This window comes from Hemicordylus capensis, chromosome 1 (genome assembly GCF_027244095.1).
Source record: "Hemicordylus capensis ecotype Gifberg chromosome 1, rHemCap1.1.pri, whole genome shotgun sequence".
In the NCBI taxonomy this organism is placed as follows: Eukaryota; Metazoa; Chordata; class Lepidosauria; order Squamata; family Cordylidae; genus Hemicordylus; species Hemicordylus capensis.
In genome coordinates this window covers 147,115,658-147,142,044 of record NC_069657.1, presented here as the reverse complement: position 1 = coordinate 147,142,044, position 26,387 = coordinate 147,115,658, and the positions used below count along the sequence as shown (strand labels likewise).

The following is a 26,387-nucleotide window of genomic DNA, read 5'->3' as shown; positions in this document are numbered from 1 at the left end:
TGGTGCCACCATCCCATTTTTCATATAGTTGGTCAGTGTTGACAACACTTAGCTAGATAGACCAAGGGTCTGACACTGTAAAAGGCAGGTTCCCAAGCTCCTCTCCACCTTGGAAAGAGGCAGGCACTAGGCTTCAGCCACCCTGCAAGTGTCCCTCTGGCCTGCCTTCCTTCCCCTATCTACTCCGAGGCCCCTTGAGGGTGGCTCCTTCATCTCACCTCCACTGCTGGTGCTCCTTCCCCTGGGCACTCTGTGCATGCTCAGAGACACCCCCCCCAATGCTCAGCTCACTCCATGACAACCCAGAGCCCCACCTTAATGGAGTAGAAGAAGGAGACAAGGAGGTTCCTCCAGCGCCAGGTGCTGATGGGGTCGCGGTGCACATGAGCCAGCAGCGGAATGCAACACACTTCTCTCTAATTTTTTTTCCTTCTGTATGCAGTATGAGTTTTGTTCTGGGTGGCAGTATCAAGGCAGTGTGCGCACACATATATTCAGAGTGAGGCCTTCCTGATTCAATCTGAGCAGGATCTACAAATAACTGATGGGGCATAAAGAAACTTGTGTGCGTATGCGTGTGCGCAAGCCTTACAGGGAACACTGCCATCAGAATCCCCGAAGGCGAGCGTCAAGCTCAACACCCACCCGGCTGAGTTCAACCATGGGCTCATCACCTGGCATGGCTGCGGAGTGCAGGACTGGTTGCCCACCCCACCAGCCAGCCAACCGCTCTGCCTTTGGCGTGGCCTTTGCCGGCCACATGTGTTCCCGAGGGGAGCTGGGGAGGACTTGCCTTCCCACCCACACCCCGCCCTTCCCACCCCATTCCACAAGTCGTTTTGCTGGCGGGACTCAGGGGCGGGGGGCTAGAGGCTGATGGCATCCCTAAACCTCGGCATCCTTGGCAGGTGCCACTTTAGCCACCGCCCTCAGCTGGCCCTGTTCAGAAGCAGTTCTGCTCCTTTCCCTCCTTTTCAGAGGCAGTAAAATGTACATGTCTAGAAGGAGCTGAAACCATCTCTGTCTGTGGGATTTGTGTATGGAGAGGGCTTGATCAAGCTACTTGGGCCTGTTCACACAGCTCTTCCTAGCCAGTCCTGACCTGGCCTTAGCAGAGGAGGTGCCTGTGTTCGTGTGGAAAAATGAAGTGACGATATACAACTGCAGTCAACAACCATTTCCCACAATTGTTACAGCACTTTTAAAATGGTCAGAACAATACGTGAACTTCCATCTGACTCCATGGAAGCTGCTTTCCATGGAGTCAGGCCACTGGCCCGTCTAGCTCAGTGTTGTCTGACTGGCAGCACTCTCTTGGGTTTCAGGCAGGAGTCTTTCCCAGCCCTACCTGGAGATTCCAGGGATGGAACTGGGGAACTTCTGCCTGCAAAGCATGTGGAACATAGAATATAGGAAGCTGCTATATACTGAGTCAGACCATTGGTCCATGTAGCTCAGTATTGTGTACACAGACTGGCAGCGGCTTCTCCAAGGTTGCAGGGAGGAATCTCTCTCAGCACAATCTTGGAGAAGCCAGGGAGGGAACTTGGAACCTGATCTTCCCAGAGTGGCTCCATCCATCTTACAGTGCTCACACTTCTCGTCTCCCATTCATATGCAGCCAGAGCTGAGCGTGCTTAGCTAAGGGGACAAGTCATGCTTGCTACCACAAGACCAGCTCTGATCTCACAAGATCAGCTCTGCCCCTGAGCTACAGACCCTCCACTTGATGATCATGAGTATAATGGCTGGCTGATTGTGCACCACCAGCAGTTTTCATGATATGTTACTCCCTACTAAGGTTTGCCTGAGTGGAGTTGGGACTGCTTGTGTGAAGGGAAGGGGTGTCTTTATATTGATGACATTTGCTTCCCACTTTCCTTCTAGAAGCTTTAAAAAAACCCAACTTTTTTTCTTTTCTTTTCTAGACCATATGAAATTAGGGAGAGAGGCAGAGCAGGACCTTCAGAGGGGAGAGAAGGTTTGAGTTTGAATGTCCCACATCAACGCCCTGCACTAACCACTGCTGTGTGAATCTCGGAGAACTGCAGTTGAGAGAAAGGACTAGTAGGGGAGTGGGGGTTGTCCAGAAAGGAAGATCCTGTCTGAAGCCAACCCCATATTCTGGATCAGCTCTGTCTTGTAGCCAAGGACATCTTGTGCTTGGCCCATCTGAACAGCCAGTTTCAGGGAGAGTGCCAGGTTTTGCCATTCTGTAAGCAGCATTTCACTGTTCCCATAGAAGTGCATGGCTGCCCTTCATCTGAAGTGGGGGGGAATGAATTATTTCACTTGGAAATACAATTTAGATGGGGCAAAACATGATCCCACTGGTGCCTTTCCAGTGAAGTACAAGAATCAAAGAAATGAGGCATCTTTTCACTTTCATTAATTTGAATTGCACCAGGCAAGCTAAATGGGTTGTATGAGCCTGCTATGAAATCCCACCTAGTGTTTGACTGGGGGTGGAGGTTGGAATAACACCAACGAAGGCTGAAGACCTGGTCTATGTCGTCTGTGTACTAACCCCATCAAAAGCCAGGCAGTAGAGGCACATTTTCCACATGCCCACAGCAGCTCAGTACAGAGGTATAGTACAAAGAAGGCAGTGTGTTTCCTAGGATTGTGTAACTGAGGCTTTTAGTCTGGTTCATGCTGACATGCATGTTGTTGGATTCCTCACCACTCCATTACTCAGCAGTTGATGACTTGCAGCTGAATGTGTGGCATGATTCCACTGAGAAGCATTGTTTGTGGGATGATGTGAGGGAATGTGGAAGTTCCCTCTAAGTGGCCCATCCACACATGCAAGCCATGACTTGCGGCTGCAGTCATTGCTGAACTCACATGTGTGAACCAATCCCCGGGCTGCATTTTGGGAAGGGGAGAGTACTTCTGTTGCTGCTGCTGTTACTGGGCAACTACAAAGATACAGGCGTGCGTTTGCTTGTTTGTTTGTTTGTTTAATTATTTAATATATTTTTATACCGCCTAAAACTTGCATCTCTGGGTGGTTTACAACAAAATAGAAACAGAAAAAGTAAAACATTAGTAAAAACAAAAAGTTAAAAAAATATTATAACATTAGAGGTAGAGATGCTCACTTTATGTGGCTAGGTGTGGAATGTGATGTTTTGGATCTTGCTGTGATTGGTTGCAGGGAACACGGGTGTGGCTGCAAGACCAGGACCAGTTGCAGCCCTGCACTATTGGCTCCTGTGCTGATGGATCTGTGCTCTTCACTTCAGACTATGGTGAGGTAAGGAGGCAAAAGATTTTCATGAGCTGAGGACTCCTGGATGATTCCCCTATGAGTTTGTGTTAAACAAAAACTGCCAGTTCTTGAAGCTATTCTGCAAATGTGTCATGCAACACTGAAGACTGCCAAGTGTCAGACATTACAAAGGAAAAACACTCCTTTTGTTCTTTCTGGTCTCCTGTTGGCAACTGTATTTCTCTTAAGTCCTTGCCCACCTCAAGACTTGCAAATTGATTTCTCCTAATTTTGGTTTGACTTCCTGACATGACAACAAAGCTGCAAAGCACAGATGCTAGGGAATAGATGTAAGAAAAGGCAGCTGCAAACCCAAGAAGATGAAGTAGCAGCATGCAAGCAATTTACGCTTTGAGGTATGAAATTGGTGATAATCCCTGAAGTGATGAAGTGAATCAATACACTTCCACCTCCCCTGTGGTAAACCCTTCTTCCTCCTAAGCTGTTTGGCTTGTGGAGGAGGGAAGTGGGCTGTGCATCCTCCTCAGAAAGGTACTTGACCCTCTACGTATACATATATACACACACACAAGATGACTTCATACAGATGTTATCTTGTAACATGATGTAATCCAACATTATGGAGCCCCAGTTGTGGCATGTTAAGTAAGAGAGCTGCAGAAAGGTGGATTTTCTCCACACTCTTTGAGCATATATTTATATGCGGGGTCCATAATTTTTGCTTGGACTTGGTCGCCAAGCTAAAATTGCTGTCACTGGCCTTCCCCTTGCTAGCTTGGCCAAAGTGCTGTGAGCACCAGCCAAGACAGCCCCCTGTTCCCCTCCCCTGATCCTAAGCAGGAAAGGGAGATGAGTAGCTTGCTGGTTTGAGCCTGTGCAGCCAAGGTGTTCTGCAGCCAAACAACCTCCAGCCTTCCTTCCAGTCTTGGACCTGAGGAGGGACTGGGATCACTGCGCAACTGATGTGATGAACCCCACCACTCCTCTAGCTCCAGGTTTGGGAGGAAGGCTTGGGCTAGCTCATCATACATGCCACAGGGAAACAGCCTGCTCACCATGGTGAGGGTGCAAGCAAAAATGTGGAAGCCTGTGTGTCTGTATAAGTGATCATCTCACCTATAGTAGCTAGGCTTGTGCCCGAAATGTTTCGGAAGCCATTATGAAGGCCTCCGAAATGTTTCGGCTCCGGGGGCCGTTTCGGCGCTTCGGCATTGGCAGGGGTAGTCCTTTAAGGGCGGGGGAGGGTGCACTCACCCCTCCCACCACATTTTCCCCAGGCGCACGGGTGCTTGCTACTTCTTGCCGCTTCCGGCCAATGACGACAACGGGGCGGCAGGGAGGAACGCTGCTGCCCCAAGGGGCTTAAAAGTAATGGAGCGCCTGCGGGGGAAATGTGGCGGGAGGGGTGAGTGCACCCTCCCCCGCCCTTAAAGGACTACCTCAGCCGGTGCCGAAGCAACTTGGTGCACAAGCCTACTAGTAGCAATTGTGAGTACAGAACCAAACATGCATCACTTTGTATCCTGATTTCCCGTGTGGCTTCTGAGGACCACTTCACACACTACATGTTTTTGGCATACACCTACAAGTGGATACAGCCTGTCTAAGGAGTGGTATCGATCTGGGGAAACAACTTTTTAATTCCAAACTGGCAGCGTATTTAGATAATATTCTTATCCCTAAATTTAGGCATCCATTTACTCTTGCCCACCTAAACACTCTTCTGACAGCTGTTAGGGATGGTAGATATAAAGGGATTCCGTTTAACTTTAAGGATTTGCCCCTGTGGAATGGGTGCCTTGGAAACTACCCCTCATGTTATTTTATACTGTAAATTTTATAGCAGTGCTCCTCGTTTAAAACTAATTTCTCCTCTTTTGGGGAAGTTTCCAGGTCATTCTGATGAATTTTATTTAGAGTTTTTATTATCTAACTTTTGCAAAGAGATTACTTTCAATGTGGCTAGGTTCTGCTACATTGTTTGTATTACACAATGTAGTCTTATATAATGTTTTTTGTTGTACTGTCTGATCTATGATCGTGATAAAGTTTATTCTATTCTAGAAGTATAAAGTTTGAATGGCAGACCCTTGGGTCTGCAAACAGGTGCACTCGTTGAGAGCTAAGATTGGCTGCAGCCCCTTGTCAGGTGTATATTCAGTGGCAAACCTGTGTTTGCTACTGAATAATGTGTGAAATAGCCCTTTATTTCTCGATCTGACTTGTTGCAAAGATCTTGCTGTTTAAGGGTTAAACTAGACATGATGGGGCCATCATTCATGTGTATGGCCCATTGACATATCTGTCTGAAGCTGCAAAGCTGGGATTGTGGCTCCATGTCTCACTTTATGTAAATAGTGTCTTACTTTAGCAGTAAAAAGAGTACACAGGAGTGGGGTGCTTGACACCGCCCTGCAGGCATGTACTTTCCTTCCTGGATCCAGTACTGCAAGTGAGCTGGAAAAGGATAAAAGTAGCCAGAGCAAGGGGCTGGGGTGATAAAGCAAGGGAGGGTAAGAGATTGTATCCTTTTGCCATATACTCCATTTGCTGTTAAAGTAAGCCCACCTTCTCCAAACACCCATACTTTATGTGTCAATGGAACAGACTCATTGGGGTTAAGGGGGAAATGCCACCATCATGTCTAAATTTGGCCAGAAGAAGCAGAGCAGTCGCCTAAAGCTGCCTGGCATTATAGCCCCCATGACATCTTTTGGCATTTTTCTCCACTTTCTTTTCCTTCCCTCCAGGTGTTCTGCTACCCACGGGCCTCTTTGCCCAGGGAGAAGGTCCTGCCTATGCATTGGTCAAGTATGGAGGGGGTGGAGGACATGTCTCTGCTGGGGGACCTGCACGAAGCTGCCATCTTGCTCAATCTGCACCAGCGCTACCAGCAGGACCTGATCTATGTGAGTGAACAAAGTGGACAGATCTCTGCTAGCCCACTAATAGGCTACCAGCCCAGAAGCATCCTCTGTGTCCAAAAAAGAGGGCACCCCATCTCTCAGCTCACCTGTATGAGGCTCCGCACACTCCCAGTTTCCTCCTTTGACTTCCATACAGAAGTGGGGAACCCAGCTGGTGGACATGCAGACCTCTTATCCATGGATTGACAGGAGCCATACCTCCTCCTAGGGTGTGCCTGAGCTGAATCCCATCGGTGTGCCTGAACTGTCTCTCCTACATCTGGACCACTGCTCTGGAAACTTCCATTAGAAGCCCCCAAGAATGTTGGTGACGAGCAGTTTCTGAGCATAAGGCACCTGTGTATGCCTGGTCTACACATGCAGCAGAATGAGGTGGTAGAGAAGACTGAATCGTTTCTACAGGTGGAAGACTCCAGTTCTGAATTTTCCTTCATGTTTAAAAACTGTCTGCAAATTTAAAAAGGGGGGAAAGCCTAGAACATCAGGAAGAAAGCTTCCAGCCCAGGCTGTGTTCTCGCGCGTGCACATGCACACAAGCGCACACACATAGCATTCAAAAATGACATTCCTCTTCTGCAGTCTGAAGTGATATAGTCCTGATATCTCAGAACTCTACCACTTCATCGCCACTTCATTCTGCTGCATACGTAGACAAGGTCTGAGGTTCAGGAGGTCTATGTAGGTATTGAGCTGCCACAGATTAGACGCCTAGTAGTGTCTGTTCTGAGATGGTTGTAGCTGCCTTAGTTGTCCCTGTGAGAGGAAACTCCGCACCTGGCATCTGAAGGAGCTGCAGGTGTTTCTTCCGTCAAATGGTGGGAGTAAGTGTCCTGTTTCCTGTATTGTTTCCAGTATTGCTCAGTGAGTTGTGTCTGGGAGGCAAGGAAGGGGCAGTCTCTATACTGTTAGGCCTTTGCGATATTACCTTAGAGTGGAAGAAGGTACATTAAATGTGCCCCCTCCTCTTTCTTACCTGTGCTCAAGCATCTTCAAATTCTGATATTGAAATGTGGATCTCCGACCATGTTGCATAGCAACGGTTGCTAAGGCAACAGTACTGCATGCATCTTGTATTCCAGTAAATGATCAATTAAGTGACCCGGTTTCTGGGAAGCATCTTCTCCATTTTGGGCAGACAAGGAAGTTATGAAGTCTGTTTTGCATAGAAATTAATTGTGCTGTCTAGTGATGGCATGCTCCTCTTTTCTGCTCAGTGGGCTCTGCTCCTGCCTGCTTTCCCCACCGCCTCTGTTTTTCCTGGCCAATGAGTCCTTTACTCCTCAGATCTCACAGTCCGTTACCCTCTTGTGCATCTCCTTCTTGACTCTCTACCCTCATTTCCTCAGCTTGCTTTCTTTCCCCCGCTTTCTGCTGTAGGGGAAAGAGAATGATAATAATTAGCATTTATTAGCATTAGCATTTATGATCATTATTAATGATAATAATTAGCATTTACATAGTGCTTTTTGAGTATTCAGAGCACTCGGGGCCAAGCTCAATATTATAAGAGACGCAGAGCTGCCAATGTGTCATGTCTCTTTAATTTCTTGTTCTTGTAATGTTTAATACAAACAACACATAACATGACATAATTGTGCTGTATGTCTCCCCATCCTGCCAGCTAGTGATGTGAGGTGGGGCAGTAGATAAGGCACTGACATCCCATCACACACAGTTTGCATTAGCTGTTACAAGGAAGAGAGAAAGTGGAGAGGCACACAACAGCTCTGTCTCTATTATTATTGTTTATGTTTACACAGGATAGGTGTTATTGACTGGTTTGTTTTATCCAGACATCGAGTCCTTCCCAAGGACCTGGGATGGCTGAATTTTATTATCAATATTGTTGTTGTTGTTGTTATAGATATCGTCGCAGAATATAGGCTGTTCCCAGTAAAGCTGCTTTTTGTAATTGGCTGATGGTGATTTCTGTGGCCCCTATGGTGTTGAGATGCTCTTCAAGGTCTTTTGGAATTGCACCTAGGGCGCCAATTACTACTGGGATTATTTTGGTCTTTTTCTGCCACAGCCTTTCAATTTCAATTTGTAGATCTTTGTATTTTGTGATTTTTTTCTATTTCTCTTTCTTCTATTCTGCTATCCCCTGGTATTGATATGTTGATTATTTTAACTTGTTTTTCTTTCTTCTCGACTCCAGTTATATCTGGTGTGTTGTGTGGCAGATGTTTGTCTGTTTGTAGTTGGAAGTCCCATAATATTTTTGCATCTTCATTTTTTTACAACTTTTTCAATTTTAAGGTCCCACCAATTTTTGGCTACAGGTAGCTTGTATTTTTTGCAGATGTTCCAGTGTATCATCCCTGCTACCATGTCATGCCTTTGTTTGTAGTCAGTCTGTGCGATCTTCTTACAACAGCTGATCAGGTGGTCCACTGTTTCATCTGCTTCTTTACAAAGGCGGCACTTGCTGTTTGTTGTGGATTTTTCGACTTTTGCTCTTATTGCATTTGTTCTTAGTGCCTGTTCTTGTGCAGCCAGTATTAAACCCTCTGTTTCTTTCTTCAAGTTGCCATTCTTAAGCCATTGCCAGGTCTTGGTGATGTCTGATTTTCCACTTATATTGTGCAAATATTGACCATGCAGTGGCTTATTTTTCCATTTTTCTGCTCGGTTCTTGACTTGTTCTTTCTTGTAGGCCTGTTTTCTTTCATTGGTGTTGAATAGTTTCTCATTATTGACCATTTGAAGTGCATCTTCTGCACTGTCCCTTATATATTCTTCAAGGCCTCTTTTCTCCTCCTCTGCTGTTTGATGGACTTGCAGCATTCCTCTTCCACTGGAGCTGCGAGGGAGGTATAGCCTATCTATGTCACTGCAGGGGTGCAGAGCATGATTGATGGTTATTATTTTCCTGGTCTTAGATCTAGCATCTCTAGCTCTGCCTGGGTCCAGTCTATTATTCCTGCAGTGTATCTGAAAATAGGTATAGCCCAGGTGTTTATGGCTTATATGGTGTTCCCACCATTGAGTTTGGACTTGAGGATTTTTCTAACTCTCCTGATGTATTCACTTCCAATTTTTCTTTTAACTTCAGTGTGTGCAATGTTATCAGCCTGGAGAATGCCCAAGTATTTGTAATGTTTTTTCTCTTCCAGGTTCTTGATGTTGCTTCCATTGGGCAGTTCTATTCCTTCTGTTTTTGTTATTTTCCCTCTGTTCATTATTAATGCAGCACACTTGTCTAGTCCAAACTCCATTGCTATATCGCTACTGAATATACGGACAGTGTTTAGCAGTGATTCAATTTCTGACTGGGACTTTCCATACAACTTCAGATCGTCCATGTACAGCAGATGGTTGATTTTACTTGATGTTTTAGATGTTTGGTATCCGAGGCCTGTTTTGTTTAGTATTTGTGAAAGTGGAGTCATGGCAATTACAAACAGAGGGGATAGTGAGTCCCCTTGGAAAATACCTCTTCTAATGCTAATCTGTCCAAGTGTCTCGCCATTGATTGTTAACTGTGTACTCCACATGCTCATTGCTTTTTTAAAATAAATATCGAAATGTTTTTGCTGACACCAGTTGTTTCTAAACATTTTAGTATCCATGTGTGAGGCGATGAGTCGAAGGCCTTCTTGTAGTCAATCCATGCAACAATTAGATTTGTTTTTCTTCTCTTGCAATTTTCTAAAATCATTTTGTCAATCAGCAGCTGGTCTTTTGTGCCTCTGGTGTTCGGGCAATTTCCTTTCTGTTCAACTGGAAGCTGTTTGTTAGTTAATAAGTGTTGCATGACTTAATCTGCTATTATTCCAGTTAATAATTTGAACATGGTTGGCAGGTAGGTTATCGGTCTATAATTACTTGGAACTGCACCTTTTGCTGGGACTTTCATGATGAGATGAGTTTTCCCAGTTGTTAGCCATTGTTCAATATCACCTCCTTGCAAAATGTGATTGAACTGTTTTGATAGTTGTTTATGAAGGCTTGTTAGGTGTTTAAGCCAAAAGCTATGCAGTTCATCGTCGCCTGGCACAGTCCAATTTTTAATTTTCTTTGCTCTTTCACTTATTAATTCTGGTGTAATTATTAGATCTTGCATTTGTTGGTTACATTTTTCGACCTCTTTCACCCAGCCTGTTTTTTTATTATAATCTTTTGGATTGTCCCATAGTGTCGTACAGAATTGCACTGTTTCTTCTTTATTTGGTGTTTCTAGGTTTCTTGCAGTTTCTCCTTCTATGCTTTGGTAGAAATGTCTCTGGACTGGAATTGGAGATTCTGCCTGTGTTGCGTAATTCTAGCTTCGTATCTGCTAATCTTCTTTGACACTGCTGTTATTTGCTGCTTTATTATTTCCAGGACTTCTCTAATTTTCCTTGAATCTAGATGGTATTTTTGGATCAGATACTGTTTGGTATTTTCATTCATCAGCTTCTTGTCTTTCATATCTTTCAATTTACTAGCATCTGATCTAAGCCTGGTGATTTTATTTTCTAATCTAATCTTCCATTTAGATGATGTACTACTTTCTTTTTTTAACAGGTCCACTGATCTTATATCCGAGCTCTTGTGTTGTTATTGTTGCTGCACTGTACATTAGTTGGTTTGTTTCTTGCAAATTATTGGTTGTTATTTCTGCAAGTGCAGCATTTACATCTTTTAATGCCTGAGCAAGTGGTTTTTTGGCAACTGTTTTTAGAGCTGGAAGTCGAACCCTGGTGGTTGTTTGGTTCATGTGCTCAGTTATTTTTTGCTTTAGTTCTTGTTGCTTTTCTGTTAAACGGCATTTGGGTTTTTGAGGTGAAGGCAAAGGGGAGGTTGCCTGGTTTTGATTTTTAAACAGTTCAGCAACAGTGGAATCCTCTATTTCCAACTCCTCCTCCACCTGTGCCTGAGCAACTGCTTCAGTTGGTGGTAATTCTTCTTCCATATCTTGAGCCTGTGTTGCTCTTTGCAGTTCTTCCAGCTCAACTCCTGTGAATACTTTGTTTCTTATTATGACTCTTCTCTGGTCTGCTAGCCTTTGTTCTGTTATTTCTGTATCTGGATGCTTCTCTTTCCAAATTTGGTACATTCTTTTTAAATAACCTCTTCTAGTTGGACTAGAATTATTATTATTATTATTATTATTATTATTATTATTATTATTATTATTTCTTGTTTACACAGTCAGACAGGTATTATTGACTGGTTTGTTTTATCCAGACATCGATTCCTTCCCAAGGACCTGGGATGGCTGAATTTTATTATCAATATCGTTGTTGTTGTTGTTGTTGTTGTTATAGATATCGTCGTAGAATATAGGCTGTTCCCAGTAAAGCTGCTTTTTGTAATTGGCCGATGGTGATTTCTGTGGCCCCTATGGTTTTGTGGCCTTTATTTTTACTGACCATTTTAAGTGCATCTTCTTCACGGTCTTTTATATATTCTTCAAGGCCTCTTTTCTCCTCCTCTACTGTTTGATGGACTTGCAGCATTCCTCTCCCACCTGAGCTGCAAGGGAGGTAAAGCCTATCTACATCACTGCGGGAGTGCAGAGCATTATTCATTCATTCATTCATTTCTAATTTGGCCCCCTGTAATTCTCACAACCATCCTGCAAGTTCAGTATTATTATTCCCATATTATAGAGGGTGGGTTGAGAGGAGATTTAACTAGAAGAGTGCATGCCTGTAGAGACTTTTTACGGCCCCAGAAGATGCTCAAATGTTTATTGTGGATGACCCAAACTCTAACACATTTCAGGCCATAGGCCTTCCTTGGGCAGGGGTGGGGTGGGGATTACAAGTTAAACTGAATATATATATATATATATATATATATATATATATATATATATATATATATTTAATTTGCTGTCCTCTCTCCTCCTGCATTCCTCTCCCTTTTCAAGAAGGACAGTAGTCTTAAATGTGCTGGGACTTACTGGCTTTCAAAAGAAAACTTTGTGCATCTTCTGGTGGTGGTTGTGCTTTGTTGTTCTAAGATGCCTATGCTGTGCTCCTTGGGGGAAATCATTACTATTGAGCTATTCTCAATCAAAAGAGAGCTCTTTTCCAATCTTAGATGTATAGTCATCAGGCAGATCTGAGCTTAAAAGCAACATCTTTGCAGTCCCCTTGTGAGGAGATTTGCCTGACAGTTGGGAGGAGCAGAGATGCCATCGTAGGAACTGCCAAGGATCATCTAGTGATCTCAAGTGCTGAGGCAAGGTGTGTGGCCAGCTGTACTTCTTGCTATTACCAGAACTGTGGAACCCATGATGGGAAGGGAAGTCAGACCTGCCCAGCCTGCACACTAGTGGTCTGCTCCTTTACATGACCAGGGTGTGGTCAAGGATGAGAAGTAAATCAGTGGGATCAGAATGGGATAGGAGGAGTTAAGTCATCCAAGGAAGACTCTCTAGATCAGTGATTCTCAAACTTGGGTCCTCAGGTGTTATTGGACTTAAACTCCCATAATCCCCAACCAAAGGCCACTGAGGCTGGGGATTATGGGAGTTGAAGTCCAATAACACCTGAGGACCCAAGTTTGAGAATCACTGCTCTAGATAATCTCTAGGCAAGGATAAGCCTTCCTCTTTGTGAGGATGAGGCTGCTAGCTGTCAACAAACTCATTTGAGATATCTCCCTTCTGCTTGAACACATTATTATTTTCTGTCTGATGCCCCATCTGCAGTTGTGGTCATCTGAAGGAGTAGTGTGGGGCCCGCAAGTGAGAGGGGGATATTTCCTGCCTCATCTTGGTAGGCCACCACTGAGTAAAAAATGCTTTATATACTGTGGTACCTCTTACATTTATCCTGCTCCAGTTTAAAACAAAGAAGTAATCCATGCCCTCAAAGGTCCCTTGGGAAGACTCTTCCAAATGTTTATTCATTTAACTGTTGGGGAAACTTTCTGATTTCCATCTTGTATTTGCATTTTGTTAATGGGCAGCTTATATAATTCTCGGTCTTGGTTGTACTCATAGTATCTCTTACCTTAAAATAGCACTTCTTTCTCTGTTTTAGTTGCTGACTCCACGTATTTTTTGGAGAGCTGCAATGTCCCCTTTTAGTTTTCCTTTGGGTGAGGGCGGGTGGTTGGGCTGAAGAGATTTAGTTCTGTAAACATCTTCTCAACACACATTCTTTGCTTAAACCCATTGATTCTTGTCCTGTGAATGATGGATCCCCCCATCCTCTGTATAATTGCTTTTGATGTAGTTGGAAACTAAGTATTCTTCTTCCTTATCAGAAGGATATCAGTGGGCCCTAGGTAGTTCTAAGGGCCAAACTAGACATCATGTGGAAGATAAATACTGTATGTAATCCCCCACAGGGCAAACAGTAGCCAGGGGCAGGATTCTCCCCCACCCCCAATCATCCTAGCGTGGGGAGAAACAAGTCATTTTTTGCCTATAGAAAATTGCCTTATGAGAACAACATGGATTTAAGTACTAGTAAACATCAGTGGTGAAATGCTTGACTAACAAGCAGAATGTTGCGGGTTCGAATCCCCACTGGTACTATATCAGGCAGCAGCGATATAGGAAGATGTGGAAAGTCATCATATACTTCGTGGGAGGATGCAATGGTAAATCCCTCCTGTATCCTACCAAAAAAAAACCCCCAACAGGGCCCCGTGGTCGCCAGGAGTCGAAATCAGCTTGATGGCACACTTTACCTTTTTACCTTTAAACATCAGGGCATTCTTTCCTTTGCTCCCCCTAAATTATGTTACCAACATGATAAAAAGCAGGGATAGTTAATTATTTTCCTGGGATTTGCCTGGTGATCTCTATGACTGGAGAAGGGATTCCATTTGCTCTGCGATGTTTTTGGTTTCTGCCCAGCTCTTTTCTTTGCTTTTCCTCTCCACTTGTTATATTTGGCCCCAATCTTCACAGCATCTTGGTGACAGTCTGGAATCTAACTGTGCTTGATTGCATTAGAAGACCCATTCTTGACTCTCTCTTTTGAAGCTTTTGGGCAATCTGAACACACAGGGAACCATTTTTAGAATGGTGATGCATATAGATATTTACAACAAGATAGTTGAAGCAAATTCCTTTGTAGTGAATGAGAGTGGTTAGATTTTGTAGTCGAAAGTCTGGAGTAAGGTGGGGTGTTGCCCTCTGGTGGCAAACAATGGTTCTTGCAGAAGCACGTTTACAGCCACTTCAATATCTTAGTCTGGATGGGTGGTTGAGTTAACTGGAAAATAATGGTTTCACTGAGCACAGATAAATAGAGAGTAATGCTGGGAGACCACAGAAAGGCAGATTTTAAACGAATTAAGTCCACTGGAAGACGTGGTATGTGTGCATCTGGTAGTGTGATTTCACTATAAACAGAATTTGCATCTCAGAGTTGTTCACTGAGGTGCAGTTTTACAGCACTGAGATTTCAGATGGTAGGAGCACTGCCCGTGCGGCTGCATCAGTGTAAACCCCATCAGCGCTGTTGTGCACCAGGGCAGTTTCACTCTGGTGTAAAGTTGCGCAAACACAGCTGTGCAGCAGGACACCCATTGTTTCCAACGGGCTCTTTTTAAAGCTTTGTTTGGTTTTGCTGTGCCCCTTGGGCAGTTTCATGTCTCTACCCAGCTCTGATGAAGGAGAACCTGGAGCCCAGAGCATGATAAAGGAGCTGTTGAGCCAGCAAATGCTGGCTTCAAATGTCAGAGCCAGGAGCCCCATCTCTCCTTGAAGTCCAGGCCGGCCCTGGTGCCTGAATTGGCCTCCCCCAACTCCCAAGTGGACCCCTTGTGAGGGAGGCCCTGAGAGGCCAGGCAAGCACTTCTCCTCTGGTGTGGGAGCTGGCCCTGGCAGGCATCCCCTCTGGTCCTGGTGGCGGGGGTGGTGGTGGAAGGGCTCTGATGACAGGAGAGGAGCCCCCTTGCGGGTACTTGGAAGAGCTTCAGGGCTCCTCCAAGGGGTGACAAGCTCTGGCTTCACAGGTCTTCGGGGTGTAGGGAGCTGGTGGGGGGCTGAGGGAGTCTCAGTTGGGGCATACTTCTCCTCCTCGTCCAAGAAGAACACTTCAGGTCGAAGTCCAGGTGAGTCCTGGCACTTTAGCAGTGCTTGAAGTGTTGGTTCATGTCAGTCGCCTTTTTTCTCCCCCTCCCTCTTTTCCCTAGAATGTTCCTGGAGCCTGGAACAATCTAGGGATCATTTCCTGGTATATTCTAGAGCAAAAAAAAAAAAAAAAAGTGACTCCCATAAGCAGGCCACTGGGAATGTAAGCAACACTTCTTCAAGCACTGCTAAAGCTTCTGCTGCTGCCCACCGGGCCATAACCCCCCCCCCCCAAAAAAAAAAAAGGTAGAAGGAAATTGCCCTCTCCAGTGCCCCAGAAGCATAAGAACATAAGAACAGCCCTGCTGGATCAGGCTCAAGGCCCATCTAGTCCAGCAACCTGTTTCGCACAGTGGCCCACCAGATGCCGCTGGAAGCCACAGGCAGGAGTTGAGGGCGTGCCCTCTGTCCTGCCATTGCTTCCCTGCAACTGGTACTCAGAGGCACACCCTTGAGGCTGGAGGTGGCCCACAGCCCTCTGACTAGTAGCCATTGATAGACCTCTCCTCCATGAAGCATCCAAATCCCTCTTAAAGCCATCCAGGTTGTTGGCTGTCACCACATCCTGTGGCAGAGAGTTCCACAAGTGGATCACGCGTTGTGTGAAAAAGTACTTCCGTTTGTTGGTCCTAGACCTCCTGGCAATCAATTTCATGGAGTGATCCCTGGTTCTAGTGTTGTGTGAGAGGGAAAAGAATCTCTCTCTCTCCACTTTCTCCATGCCATGCATGATTTTATAGACCTCTATCATGTCTCCCCGCAGTCATCTTTTTTCTAAACTAAAAAGCCCCAGGTGTTGTAGTCTTGCCTCATAAGAAAGGTGCTCTAGGCCCCTGATCATCTTGGTTGCCCTCTTCTGTACCTTCTCCAGTTCAACAATGTCCTTGGTGGTGACCAGAATTGTACGCAGTACTCCAAGTGTGGTCGCACCATAGTTTTGTATAAGGGCATTATAATGTTAGCCGTTTTATTTTCAATCCCCTTCCTAATGATCCCTAGCATGGAATTTGCCTATTTCACAGCTGCCGCACATTGAATAGACACTTTCAACAAGCTGTCAACCACAACCCCAAGATCCCTTTCCTGGTCCGTCACCGACAGCTCAGATCCCATCAGCATATACTTGAAGTTGGGGTTTTTCGTTCCAATGTGCATCACTTTACACTTGCTAACATTGAACCGCATTTGCCATTTTGTCGCCCACTCCCCCAGTTTGGAGAGATCCTTTTGGAGCTGCTCACAATCCGTTTGGGATTTCACTACCCGGAAGAGTTTGGTATCATCTGCAAATTTGGCCACATCGCTGCTTACCCCTGCTTCTAGATCATTTATGAATAAATTAAAAAGCACCGGTCCCAGTACAGATCCCTGGGGGACCCCACTTCTTACTTCCCTCCATTGTGAAAACTCTCCATTTATACCTACCCTCTGTTTCCTGTCTTTCAACCAGTTAGCAATCCACACATCTACTTGTCCCTTTATTCCATGACAGCTAAGTTTCCTCAGGAGTCTTTGATGAGCAACTTTGTCAAAAGCTTTTTGGAAGTCCAGGTAGACTATGTCAACTTGATCACCTTTATCCACATACTTGTTGACACTCTCAAAGAACGCCAAAAGGTTGGTGAGGCAAGATTTACCTTTGCGGAAGCCATGCTGGCTCACTCCCAGCAGGGCCTGTTCTTCTAGGTGCTTTACAATTTTATCCTTGAGGATGCTTTCCATCAATTTGCCTGGAACGGACGTTAGGCTAACCGGCCTGTAATTTCCCGGATCACCCCTGGATCCCTTTTTGAAAATCGGTGTTACATTTGCTACTCTCCAGTCCTCTGGTACAGAGCCCGATTTCAGGGATAAGTTAAATATTTTAGCAAGGAGGTCAGCAATTTCACATTTGAGTTCCTTGAGGACTCTTGGATGGATGCCATCTGGCCCTGGTGATTTGTTAGCTTTCAGTTTTTCCAGACAGTTTAGAACATCGTCCCTTGTCACTTCTATCAGACTCAGCTCTCTAGCCTCCATCCCTAAAAAGCCTGGTTCAGGAACAGGTATATGCTCAGTATCCTCTGCCGTGAAGACAGACGCAAAGAACTCATTCAGTTTCTCTGCAACCTCCATATCCTCCTTAATAATCCCTTTCACTCCCTCATTGTCTAATGGCCCAACCGCCTCCCTGGCAGGTTTCCTGCTTCTAATGTACTTAAAGAAGTTTTTGTTATTCCCCTTGATACTTTTGGCTAAATGTTCCTCAAACTCTCTTTTTGCCTCCCTTATTGTCACCTTGCATTTCTTTTGCCAGAGTTTGTGTTCCTTTCTGTTCTTTTCGTTTGGACAGGCCTTCCAATTTCGGAAGGCAGTCTTCTTCCCTTTTATGGCTTCCTTGACGGTACCCGTTAGCCATGCTGGCATCCTCCTGGACTTAGTGGTACCTTTCCGCCTTTTGGGTATACAATCTAACTGGGCTTCTAGTATTGTGGTTTTGAGTAAACGCCATGCACTCTGGAGCGAAGTGACTATCCTGATTTTCCCCCTCAGCTTTCTTTTCACCATACTTCTCATTTTGGAGAAGTTTCCGCTTTTGAAATTTAAAATGTCTGTGTTTGACATCCTTGGTGATTCTCTCCCCGCATGTATGCTGAATTTGATGGCACTGTGGTCAGTGTTCCCTAAAGGGTCGATGACACTGACATCACGCACCAGGTCCTGGGTGTCACTCAGAATTAGGTCCAAGGTCGCCTTCTCTCTGATCGGTTCCATGACCAACTGTTCTAAGGCACAGTCATTTAGCGTATCTAGAAATTTGACCTCTTTGTCCTGACTTGAATGTGAATTTACCCAGTCTATGTGTGGGTAGTTGAAATCACCCATAATTACAGCCCTGCCTCTCCTTGATGCCTCCCTGATTTCCTCCTGCAACTCCCAGTCACTGTCGGATTTTGATCCAGAGGGCGATAGCATGTCCCCAGTAGCACGATTCCTTTCCGGCCTTGTATAGTCACCCACAGGGTTTCTGTGGAGGACTCCAGTCCACCTAGGTTTTCTAGCTTGTTAGATTCTATCCCTTCTTTAACATACAGTGCTACCCCTCCTCCAAGGCGCCCCTCCCTGTCCTTTCTATAGAGTTTATACCCAGGGATAACAGTGTCCCACCGGTTCTCACTGTTCCACCATGTTTCTGTTATGCCCAGTATGTGTATTTCTGCATTAGCAACCAAGCACTCCAGCTCACCCATCTTGGCTCGGAGGCTTCTGGCATTGGCATACAAGCACCTATACACTGAATCTTTCCCCTGATGTATGCTATTCCTTTGACTCTTTGACCTGCTGGCACAGCCTCCCGTCTGCTCTTTATGCAGTTCTGCTCCGTCCCCATCTGCTTTATTTGAATTCTTTGTAGCCTCACACTTTAAAGGATGGCTTTTGCCAAATGGGATATTGCCCAGCTCCCATCAGCTGTTCCCCAGGTGTCATTTTAAAAGCTGCTCTGCAACCTTTTTGATTTTAAGCGCCAGCAGTCTGGTTCCATCTTGGTTCAAGTGCAGCCCATCCCTTTTGTACAGGCCTTACTTGCCCCAAAATGTGTCCCAGTGCCTAACAAATCTAAACCCCTCCTCCCGGCACCACCGTCTCATCCATGCATTGAAACCCCTCAGCTCTGCCTGTCTCACTGTACTTGCGCGTGGAACAGGTAGCATTTCTGAGAATGCTACCTTGGGGGTCCTGGACTTCAAAATGCTACCTATCAGCCTAAATTTGGTTTCCAGGACCTCCCGACTGCATTTCCCCACTTCGTTGGTGCCGACGTGCACCACGACAGCTTTCTCCTCCCCAGCACTGCCTAGGAGCCTGTCTAGACGCTGCGTAATGTCCGCAACCTTCGCACCAGGCAGGCAAGTCACCGTGCGGTCAACACGTGGGTCACAAACCCATATCTCTATCCCCCTAATGATCGAATCACCAACTACAAGGAGGCCCCCAGCCCCCAGAGGAGTATCCCCTGTGCGAGAGGCTATGGACTCATCATCCACGGAAGGGGTCCCTTCTAAAGGAGCATTTCCCTCTTCTTCAGACCGATGTCCTCCTCGCCCAAGACCTTCATTCTCCCTGACAGCAGAGGAGCTACCAGCCCTGGAGTGGGATGCCTCTATCACATCCTTGAAGGTCTCATCCACATGCCTCTCTGTCTCCCTGAGCTTCTCCAGATCCGCCACCTTGGTCTCAAGGGAACAGATTTGTTCCCTGAGAGCCAGGAGCTCCTTGCACTGAGCACACACCCATGACTTCTGCCCATGGGGCAAATAGTCATACATGTGGCACTCTGTGCAATACACTGGGAAGTGCCCCTTCCCCTGCTGACCTTCTATCTTCATACTGTTTTAGTTGGCTCTTTACAGTATTTAGGGAGCTTATTGTCCGTTTATTAGATAGTTTATTAGGATAGGTCTCAGCTGTAATGGTCAGCTATTTAACTGTCCAAACAGCCTTTCCCAAGAATATGAGGGATACGAGGGAGGGATATGTACTTACGTTCTCTTCTCCACCAGGCTCCTTGTGATCGCGGGGGCTTGTTCCAGGCTCCCCTGAACACTTCCCGCTAAACTCCTGCAAAACTCCTATGTCCTGTTCGCTATGCTCTGTTCGCTATGCTCTCGGGCCTACACCTCATATGTAGAGTTGCCTTCCAACCCTTAGAGAGAAACAGCCCCTGCTAAACTCCTCTCTTGGTTTGTTTGAAGTGGAAAAGGATAGATGTTTAGAAGGGCTTGCTCAGCTTCTCAGCTGTGTCTGAGAAGTGAGGACGAAAATGTGCCAGCAAGTAAGTTTCTGTGACTGAGTTACCAGGCTGATTTATTGTTTTGAGAAGAACTAGGCTGTGCCGCAGCATCTCCACACTAGTACCTGCAAGTCGCCTGGAATGGGCAGTGCTGGTATGGAGACCCTGCAGGCATTTGGGCCAGCATATGGAGTAAGAGCTTTTGAAGTGTCAGGCTCACTGTGTGAAGCACTTCCAGGCAGAAGGCTTGAGTCCTGCCTGGGGGGCTTTGATGTGTCAATTGGCATTCACTCCAGGGCTAGGAAGGGCAGAGTCCCTCAACAGCTGGCAGTGCTTTCATCCATCATCCTGGACAGGATCCAGGATCAGCTTTTGTGCTAGAATCTGGTTTGCGTGCCAGTCATCCTTGCAGCTATTGTCTTGCCTCTGGCACTTAAAGACCCGTCCTCATAGATTTGGCTCCCTGCAACTAGTCTCCTGGACTCCCCACTGATCTTAGACACACACGCCCGCCTTCAGTTTTTAAGGTGGGCAAAAGCTGCTTCCTCATCTTGCTGCTCTCCCGCTTCTTCTTTTTCCTCAGACAAACATTGGCTCCATCTTGGTCTCTGTGAATCCCTATAAACCCATTGCTGGCCTCTACGATGCAGCTGCCATTGACCTCTACCGACAGCACTGCCTGGGTGAGCTGCCGCCCCACATTTTTGCCACCGCCAGTGAGTGCTACAGCTGCCTGTGGAGGCGCCACGACAGTCAGTGTATCCTCATCAGGTGAGAGCTGGAGGCTGTGGCAAGCCCCTCCTCCCCGAACCGTTAGCTGTATTACCTCTATTGGGAGCTGCACAGATGTGTTAGGGCAGTGATTTCCAAACTGGGAGCCTCCAGATGTTGATGAACTACAGCTCCCATCATCCCCTGCCACAATAAATTGTAGCTGGGGCTGATGGGAGTTGTAGTTCAGCAACATCTGGAGGCTCCCAGTTTGGGAGCGACTGTGCTAGGGCCCTTCTGCCATTGAGGTTGTTGTTTCCTCTGGCTGGTCGTGTCCTGACTGGTGTGTGTGTGTGTGGCTGTCTATTTGCAGTGGAGAAAGTGGAGCTGGAAAGACCGAGAGCACCAAGTTGCTATTGAAGTTCCTGTCAGCCACGAGCCAGACCTCACTGGGTGGCCCTGCACCAGAGAAGAGCACGCATGTGGAGGAGGCCATCATGGAGAGCAGGTACAAGCTCAGCTTGCAGCAGGAGACTGGTGTGAGTGTGTGTGGGGTGTCCCTTGGAGCTGTTGCCTCTCGGGAGCCACATCATGTGCAGGGGGCTGGCTTGGCATTGCACTCTCCCAAATACCTGGGCATATAGTCACAGCAAGCAGCTTCCCTTCCAGCTGTGCATGCCATGGCACAGGAAGTGTCCTGGGGAAGGACAGCTTCCTTGAGACATTTCTGCACTCAGTGTGGGGGAATCCATCTTTCTGGATTGTGCAGAGCTTGCTGGATTCTCCCAAGAGCCCTTTCAGCTGCCAGGATCAGAAATGTTGATACAACAGACCAGATGCCCCCAAATGAGAGCTATTTGAACATGCTGCCAAAGAGCCATTTTTTTACGTTCAGATTACAGCAATAACCAAGTGGTGAATTTTACTTCCCATTCCTGCAGGGTTTCCCTCCATCTATTTCCCCCAGTGTCCTACATGTCTAAGCATGGCTGCTTAGTGCAAAACAGTCCATCAAGAAAAGCTGGTTGACTAAACCTGTTGTAGATCATGTTAATTAAGAATCTGTGCAGATATTTTTTGGATCCTTCTTCTGTTGGCCACAGGGAGGGGCAAAGAGCCTTATACACAAGATTCTGACTTCTGAGATTTCACCAGGCATTGCCTACACATTCGCAAGCCTGTCCTTGCAGTCTCAATGATTGGATCCTCCCCAGCCCCCACTTTTTAATATAGGTCATCATCATAATGAAAGCCCAAATTCTCCAAGATCTGAATGGTATTCCTGATAAGAAATTCCAGACATTTTATGCCTGTACATGCCCCAATGTATATCCCAAGTGTCACTACTTAACCCCCCTTGTTCTTTCCTCCCTAGTCCAATCCTGGAGGCGTTTGGAAATGCCAAGACAGTCTACAACAACAATTCTAGCCGCTTTGGCAAATTCATCCAACTGCACTTTTCCCAGCATGGGCATATCCAAGGAGGGAGAGTCACGGACTGTATCCTTCTCTTTGGCAGCTTCAGCTCTGATCCCCACAGCACTCCACAAGAACTGTTGGGGCTGAGGGAAGACAGGAGCAGGTGAGCTGTGTGTGTCTCTGCAGCTTGCTTAGCAATGGGTACCATCTCATACAACAGCAGGGTGGGTGAGTCATCCTGATTCTCTGTTGAGGTGTCTCTGGCAGCAAAATTTGTAGTTCTTTAACATTTTAGAATCCAGGAATGAAAACATTCCAGCCCATATAATTTGGGGACAGCAACATCAGAGAACTTTTTGCAGCTGGATTCCTTTCTAGATGATCTGAAGGTTCTTTGCCATATCTTGGAATTTCTCTTTACGAGTCACCTTCATGTTGCTTCCTCCTTAACTTGGGGCTCAGATTTATTGGAGAAGGTGAGTAAAGCTCACTTCTGTCCTTACCTTCTCTCCCCACACCGGCACTTCCTGATGACCAGATAGGTATTTGTATTGTCTGTATTTGTAAAGGCAGCAACAAGGTGATACTTATTTTCTACTCCTGGCTAGGGCATGGTCTCAACACTGCTAAGTACTCTGCTCAGCAGAGATTAGGCTGTGTCCACACTGACATTCTTCCCTTATTTCATTTCTCTCTACCAGCCTGAAAACAATCCATGTGTTTGTCGTAGCATGTGGAGGCCGTGGGTGTGTGTGTGTGTGTGTGTCCGCGCGGGTTCCCTCTCCCCCCGGCGGCCACCCTGATCACCGCCACGGCCGGGTAAATAACCATTTTCGGCCCTTTGGGGCCTCCGTGTGAGTGTGGCGGCGGCTACGCTCATACGGAGGCCCGAAAGGGCTGAAAATAGTTATTTACCCAGCCGCTGCAGGCCGCGGTGGTGATCAAGGCGGCTGGCGGGGGGAGAGGGAACCCACGTGGACACCCCCCCCCCACTGCCTCAGCAAGCCCCCCGAAGGGGCTGAAGGTACCTATTGTTTTATTTAATGTTTTTTTAAAAACACCAAAAATTCGCGGACCAGACCTGGCGATCCGGTTCTGGTCTGAAGGAACCGGGGGCGGGGGTGGTTCGGTTCGACCCCGGACCGGACCACCGGAATGCCGGAACACCAGAACGGTTCACACATCTCTAGTGGCAGCTCATGCTCTGTGGTGTGGATTACACTCCTCATTGCATGGGTACTGGCAGTAATTGCCTGAAATACTGCTGGTGCAGAGACATTCCTGGCCTATTTTCTGTTGCTGGGACAGTGGATGGTGCTAGGCACAGATACTTCCCTCCTCCTGAGCAGAGTACATGAATTTGATACAACTTAAACACTGGGAGCCTCGCTCTTTAATTGTGTGTTGATTTGGTGTCAGTTGCTCTCTATTCTTCTTTATTTCAGAACAGGGTTGTTCATCAAAACCCAGGAGAACGCAATTATCATATCTTCTATGCCTTACTAGCTGGCATCAGTGGAGAACAGAAAGGTAATGGGATTTCCTGCAGTTACACTCTCCTACTTAAGGAAATAGCCCAGAGAATAGGCTGATTAACTTACAAAATCCCAACAACTTGTAGGGGTTATATTTGGTTTGTTTTTAATGAGAAGCAGCTTCAGGCGGCTGTAATTTTGAGTAAAAGAGCAGTAGGGGAAGAGAATATTCAAAAATTGCCTATCCCTGGGACAATTTTTGCACTCAAAATCACCCCTTAAGCTGTTTCCCCCTCCCCTGCTGCTTTGCTACTCAGATTTGTAGCTTTCCAAGGCTGCTTTTCATTATTTGTTCACACACATTTGTATGGAAGGTGGCACTTGCTTCTCAATGGGCAGAATCCTGAGATTTTCAGGCACCCATGAAAACTCCTTGCTATTCTTTCCTTATTCACTGGTTCAGCCCAGACTGACTTTGCATCTTTTTGCAATGCAGATGTAGCAGTTACAGGGCTACTGTTGGTCATATAAGAATTCTCCAATAGCATACTGTCCTTATTTATTTATTTATTTATTTATTTATTTATTTATTTATTTATTTATTTGTCGCCCCGCTCCTATCACAGGTTTGCCAATCAGATTTGAGTATCTGCAATTGGAACATTGTCACCACCCTTACCAGTCGCCACCCGAGTATTTGTGGTTTGCCACCATATTTTAATTTGGGGCAGTTTGGGGGGCCAATTTCCAGGGTTGGGATCATTTCTGGGGATCAGAGGGTGTTCTTTTGTGATTTGGGGTGGTTCAGGGCCATCATTTCTTGGGGTCAGGGGATTGTTTTTCACTTTGGGGGGTATTTGGGGGCACTTTCCCTCTCACAATTTCCCTAACCCTCTGTTTTCCATTAAAGTCTATTTCTTGCCTACTGCAAATTCACCAACTGTGAGGGTTTTCAGGAAGGGAACCCTTGAGGTTGGCAAGAGACTACTATATACCCCACCCCTCCAGTACACGATTGCTCAGGGTGGCTCACAACATTAATAAAATAGATATAAAATGTAAAATAAGACTAATAAAGTTAACCAAATTAAGTTAAACAAGTTAAAGACCAGGCTAAAACCGCAATTAAAATTATAATTAAAGTTTCAAATTATATGTTATTTAACAAGCTAAAAACTGGGAGCTATAAAACTAAAGAACCTACTAGATATACGCAGCAGATGAAACACTGAAAAGTCTTTTTAAAAAGATGTGTTGAATTAATCCTCCTATTTGGGAAAGACTCTTCCATGCTTCAAGTTTAGCCCCAAGATGTTGAACTAATAGGACTGTGTAGATACATCCTAAGAGGAGAACAGTCATAAAAGAAACTGGCTGTTTTCAGAGCATCCATGACTCACATCTCTCCTTTCTGTCTCTCTCTGTTTGACTCCATTTCTCTTTCCCCTACTTTGGCCTCCAATTTGTTCATTTCCCTTTCTGCGGGCTGCAACCCTGCAGAAGCCCTGGGCCTGCTGGAGCCAAAGAGCTATCGCTATCTCAACCAGTCCGGCTGCGTAACCAATGAGAATCTGGATGACAAAGAGATGTTCAGCAAGGTCATGGTGAGTCTTTTCCTTCACCCAGGGATGACTTTGGGTAAAAACCCAGTGGCTGCTTTTTTACCTCTTTTTTTGGTAAGGGAAGTTGTGTCTATGCCTCCCTTGGATGAGGGTTGAATTGCTTTGGGAAATAAGGATTTAGAGCAAAATACTCGTGAGCAAGAGAATACATGTTTTGTTTTCTGACATGTGTTGCCTGTTAATTGTGTGCTTTATTTTAATAGAAATTGGAGGGCATTTAGTCCAAAGTTATGTGGTGTGAAGACAATTTCCATTGCCGCCTGCTAGTACCTATATTCTTATCTTTATTTTTTGCCCTTCTACAATTTTGCACCACCATGTTTCTTCTTTATCCAAAAAAAAAAAAAAAAAAGCCGGGAGAAAGAGTTGTTTTTGCAGACTGGCGCTGATTTGCAAGGTGGAGCTAGGGAGTTGATCTGAGTACAGGAATATAATAATAATATGTATTATTTTTATAAGCACTACCAAAGCAAAATACAAAATGCTGTATAGTAGATAAAACCAAAGATAGACAATAGAATAAGGACAAGGAAACGGGCACAAGGAAATGGAAGGGGCTTGTGTTTCCAAGTAAAACCCTGGAAATACAAGTAGAGCTTCTTGTAGCTTCCCTTGCAAATCTATAAGCAATCAAGTTATCAGGTGCAAGAAGACATTTCTAACCATGGTTCTCATAGCTAAACATGGCTCAGTACACCTGGTGTCTATGGTAAGAATACCTCCAGGAAAAGAGGTCAGTTAAAGATCCAAAATGCAGCAGAATGTAGGTCAAATGTGATGTGTGGGCATCATCCTGACACACAGATGGTACTGTCTGGCATAGCTTGAGTGCTGTGACCTCCCCACCTTAGCTGGAAAGAGAAACAAAAAATACATTTCCCTGGTCTATATTCACCACCTCCTTTTCCTCTAAAATATTAGCTGGGTGGTAGGCATGTGCTCAAACAGGGTTTCATGCACTGGTTCGAATTCCCAAATGAACTGGTTCATGCAACCATGAACCAGTCAGAATTTGGAATGGTTCATGGTTCCGCCCAACTATAAACCGGTTTGGCAGTTTGAAGGCGGCACCGGGGTGTGTGGCAAGTGGCACCTTTTAAAAGTAAGTAAGCGGGTCCTTACGTGCGTGACTGCTGCTCCAGGTGGCTTCCTGCTGCTGCAGCACTTTCCCCACCTGTGGCATGGTGGCAGCACACACC

The 26,387-nt window shown here is 45.8% G+C and overlaps 1 protein-coding gene across 2 annotated transcripts in view; it reads left to right on the top strand.

Annotated features, from left to right (window-relative positions):
- LOC128335616 (unconventional myosin-X-like) overlaps positions 1 to 26,387 on the top strand; it is a 123,582-nt gene that overhangs the window by 22,794 nt on the left and 74,401 nt on the right. The window contains exons 2-9 of one of the 2 annotated variants that reach the window (XM_053274197.1): positions 3,161 to 3,259; positions 5,986 to 6,144; positions 20,545 to 20,732; positions 21,046 to 21,180; positions 22,048 to 22,172; positions 22,554 to 22,567; positions 23,537 to 23,621; positions 25,067 to 25,170. In XM_053274197.1, coding sequence (XP_053130172.1) covers positions 3,161 to 3,259; positions 5,986 to 6,144; positions 20,545 to 20,732; positions 21,046 to 21,180; positions 22,048 to 22,172; positions 22,554 to 22,567; positions 23,537 to 23,621; positions 25,067 to 25,170 — 909 coding nt within the window. Of the gene's footprint in view, positions 1 to 3,160; positions 3,260 to 5,985; positions 6,145 to 20,544; positions 20,733 to 21,045; positions 21,181 to 22,047; positions 22,173 to 22,215; positions 22,255 to 22,553; positions 22,568 to 23,536; positions 23,622 to 25,066; positions 25,171 to 26,387 lie in introns of those variants that run through there. The other variant, XM_053274205.1, reaches the window with a different exon arrangement.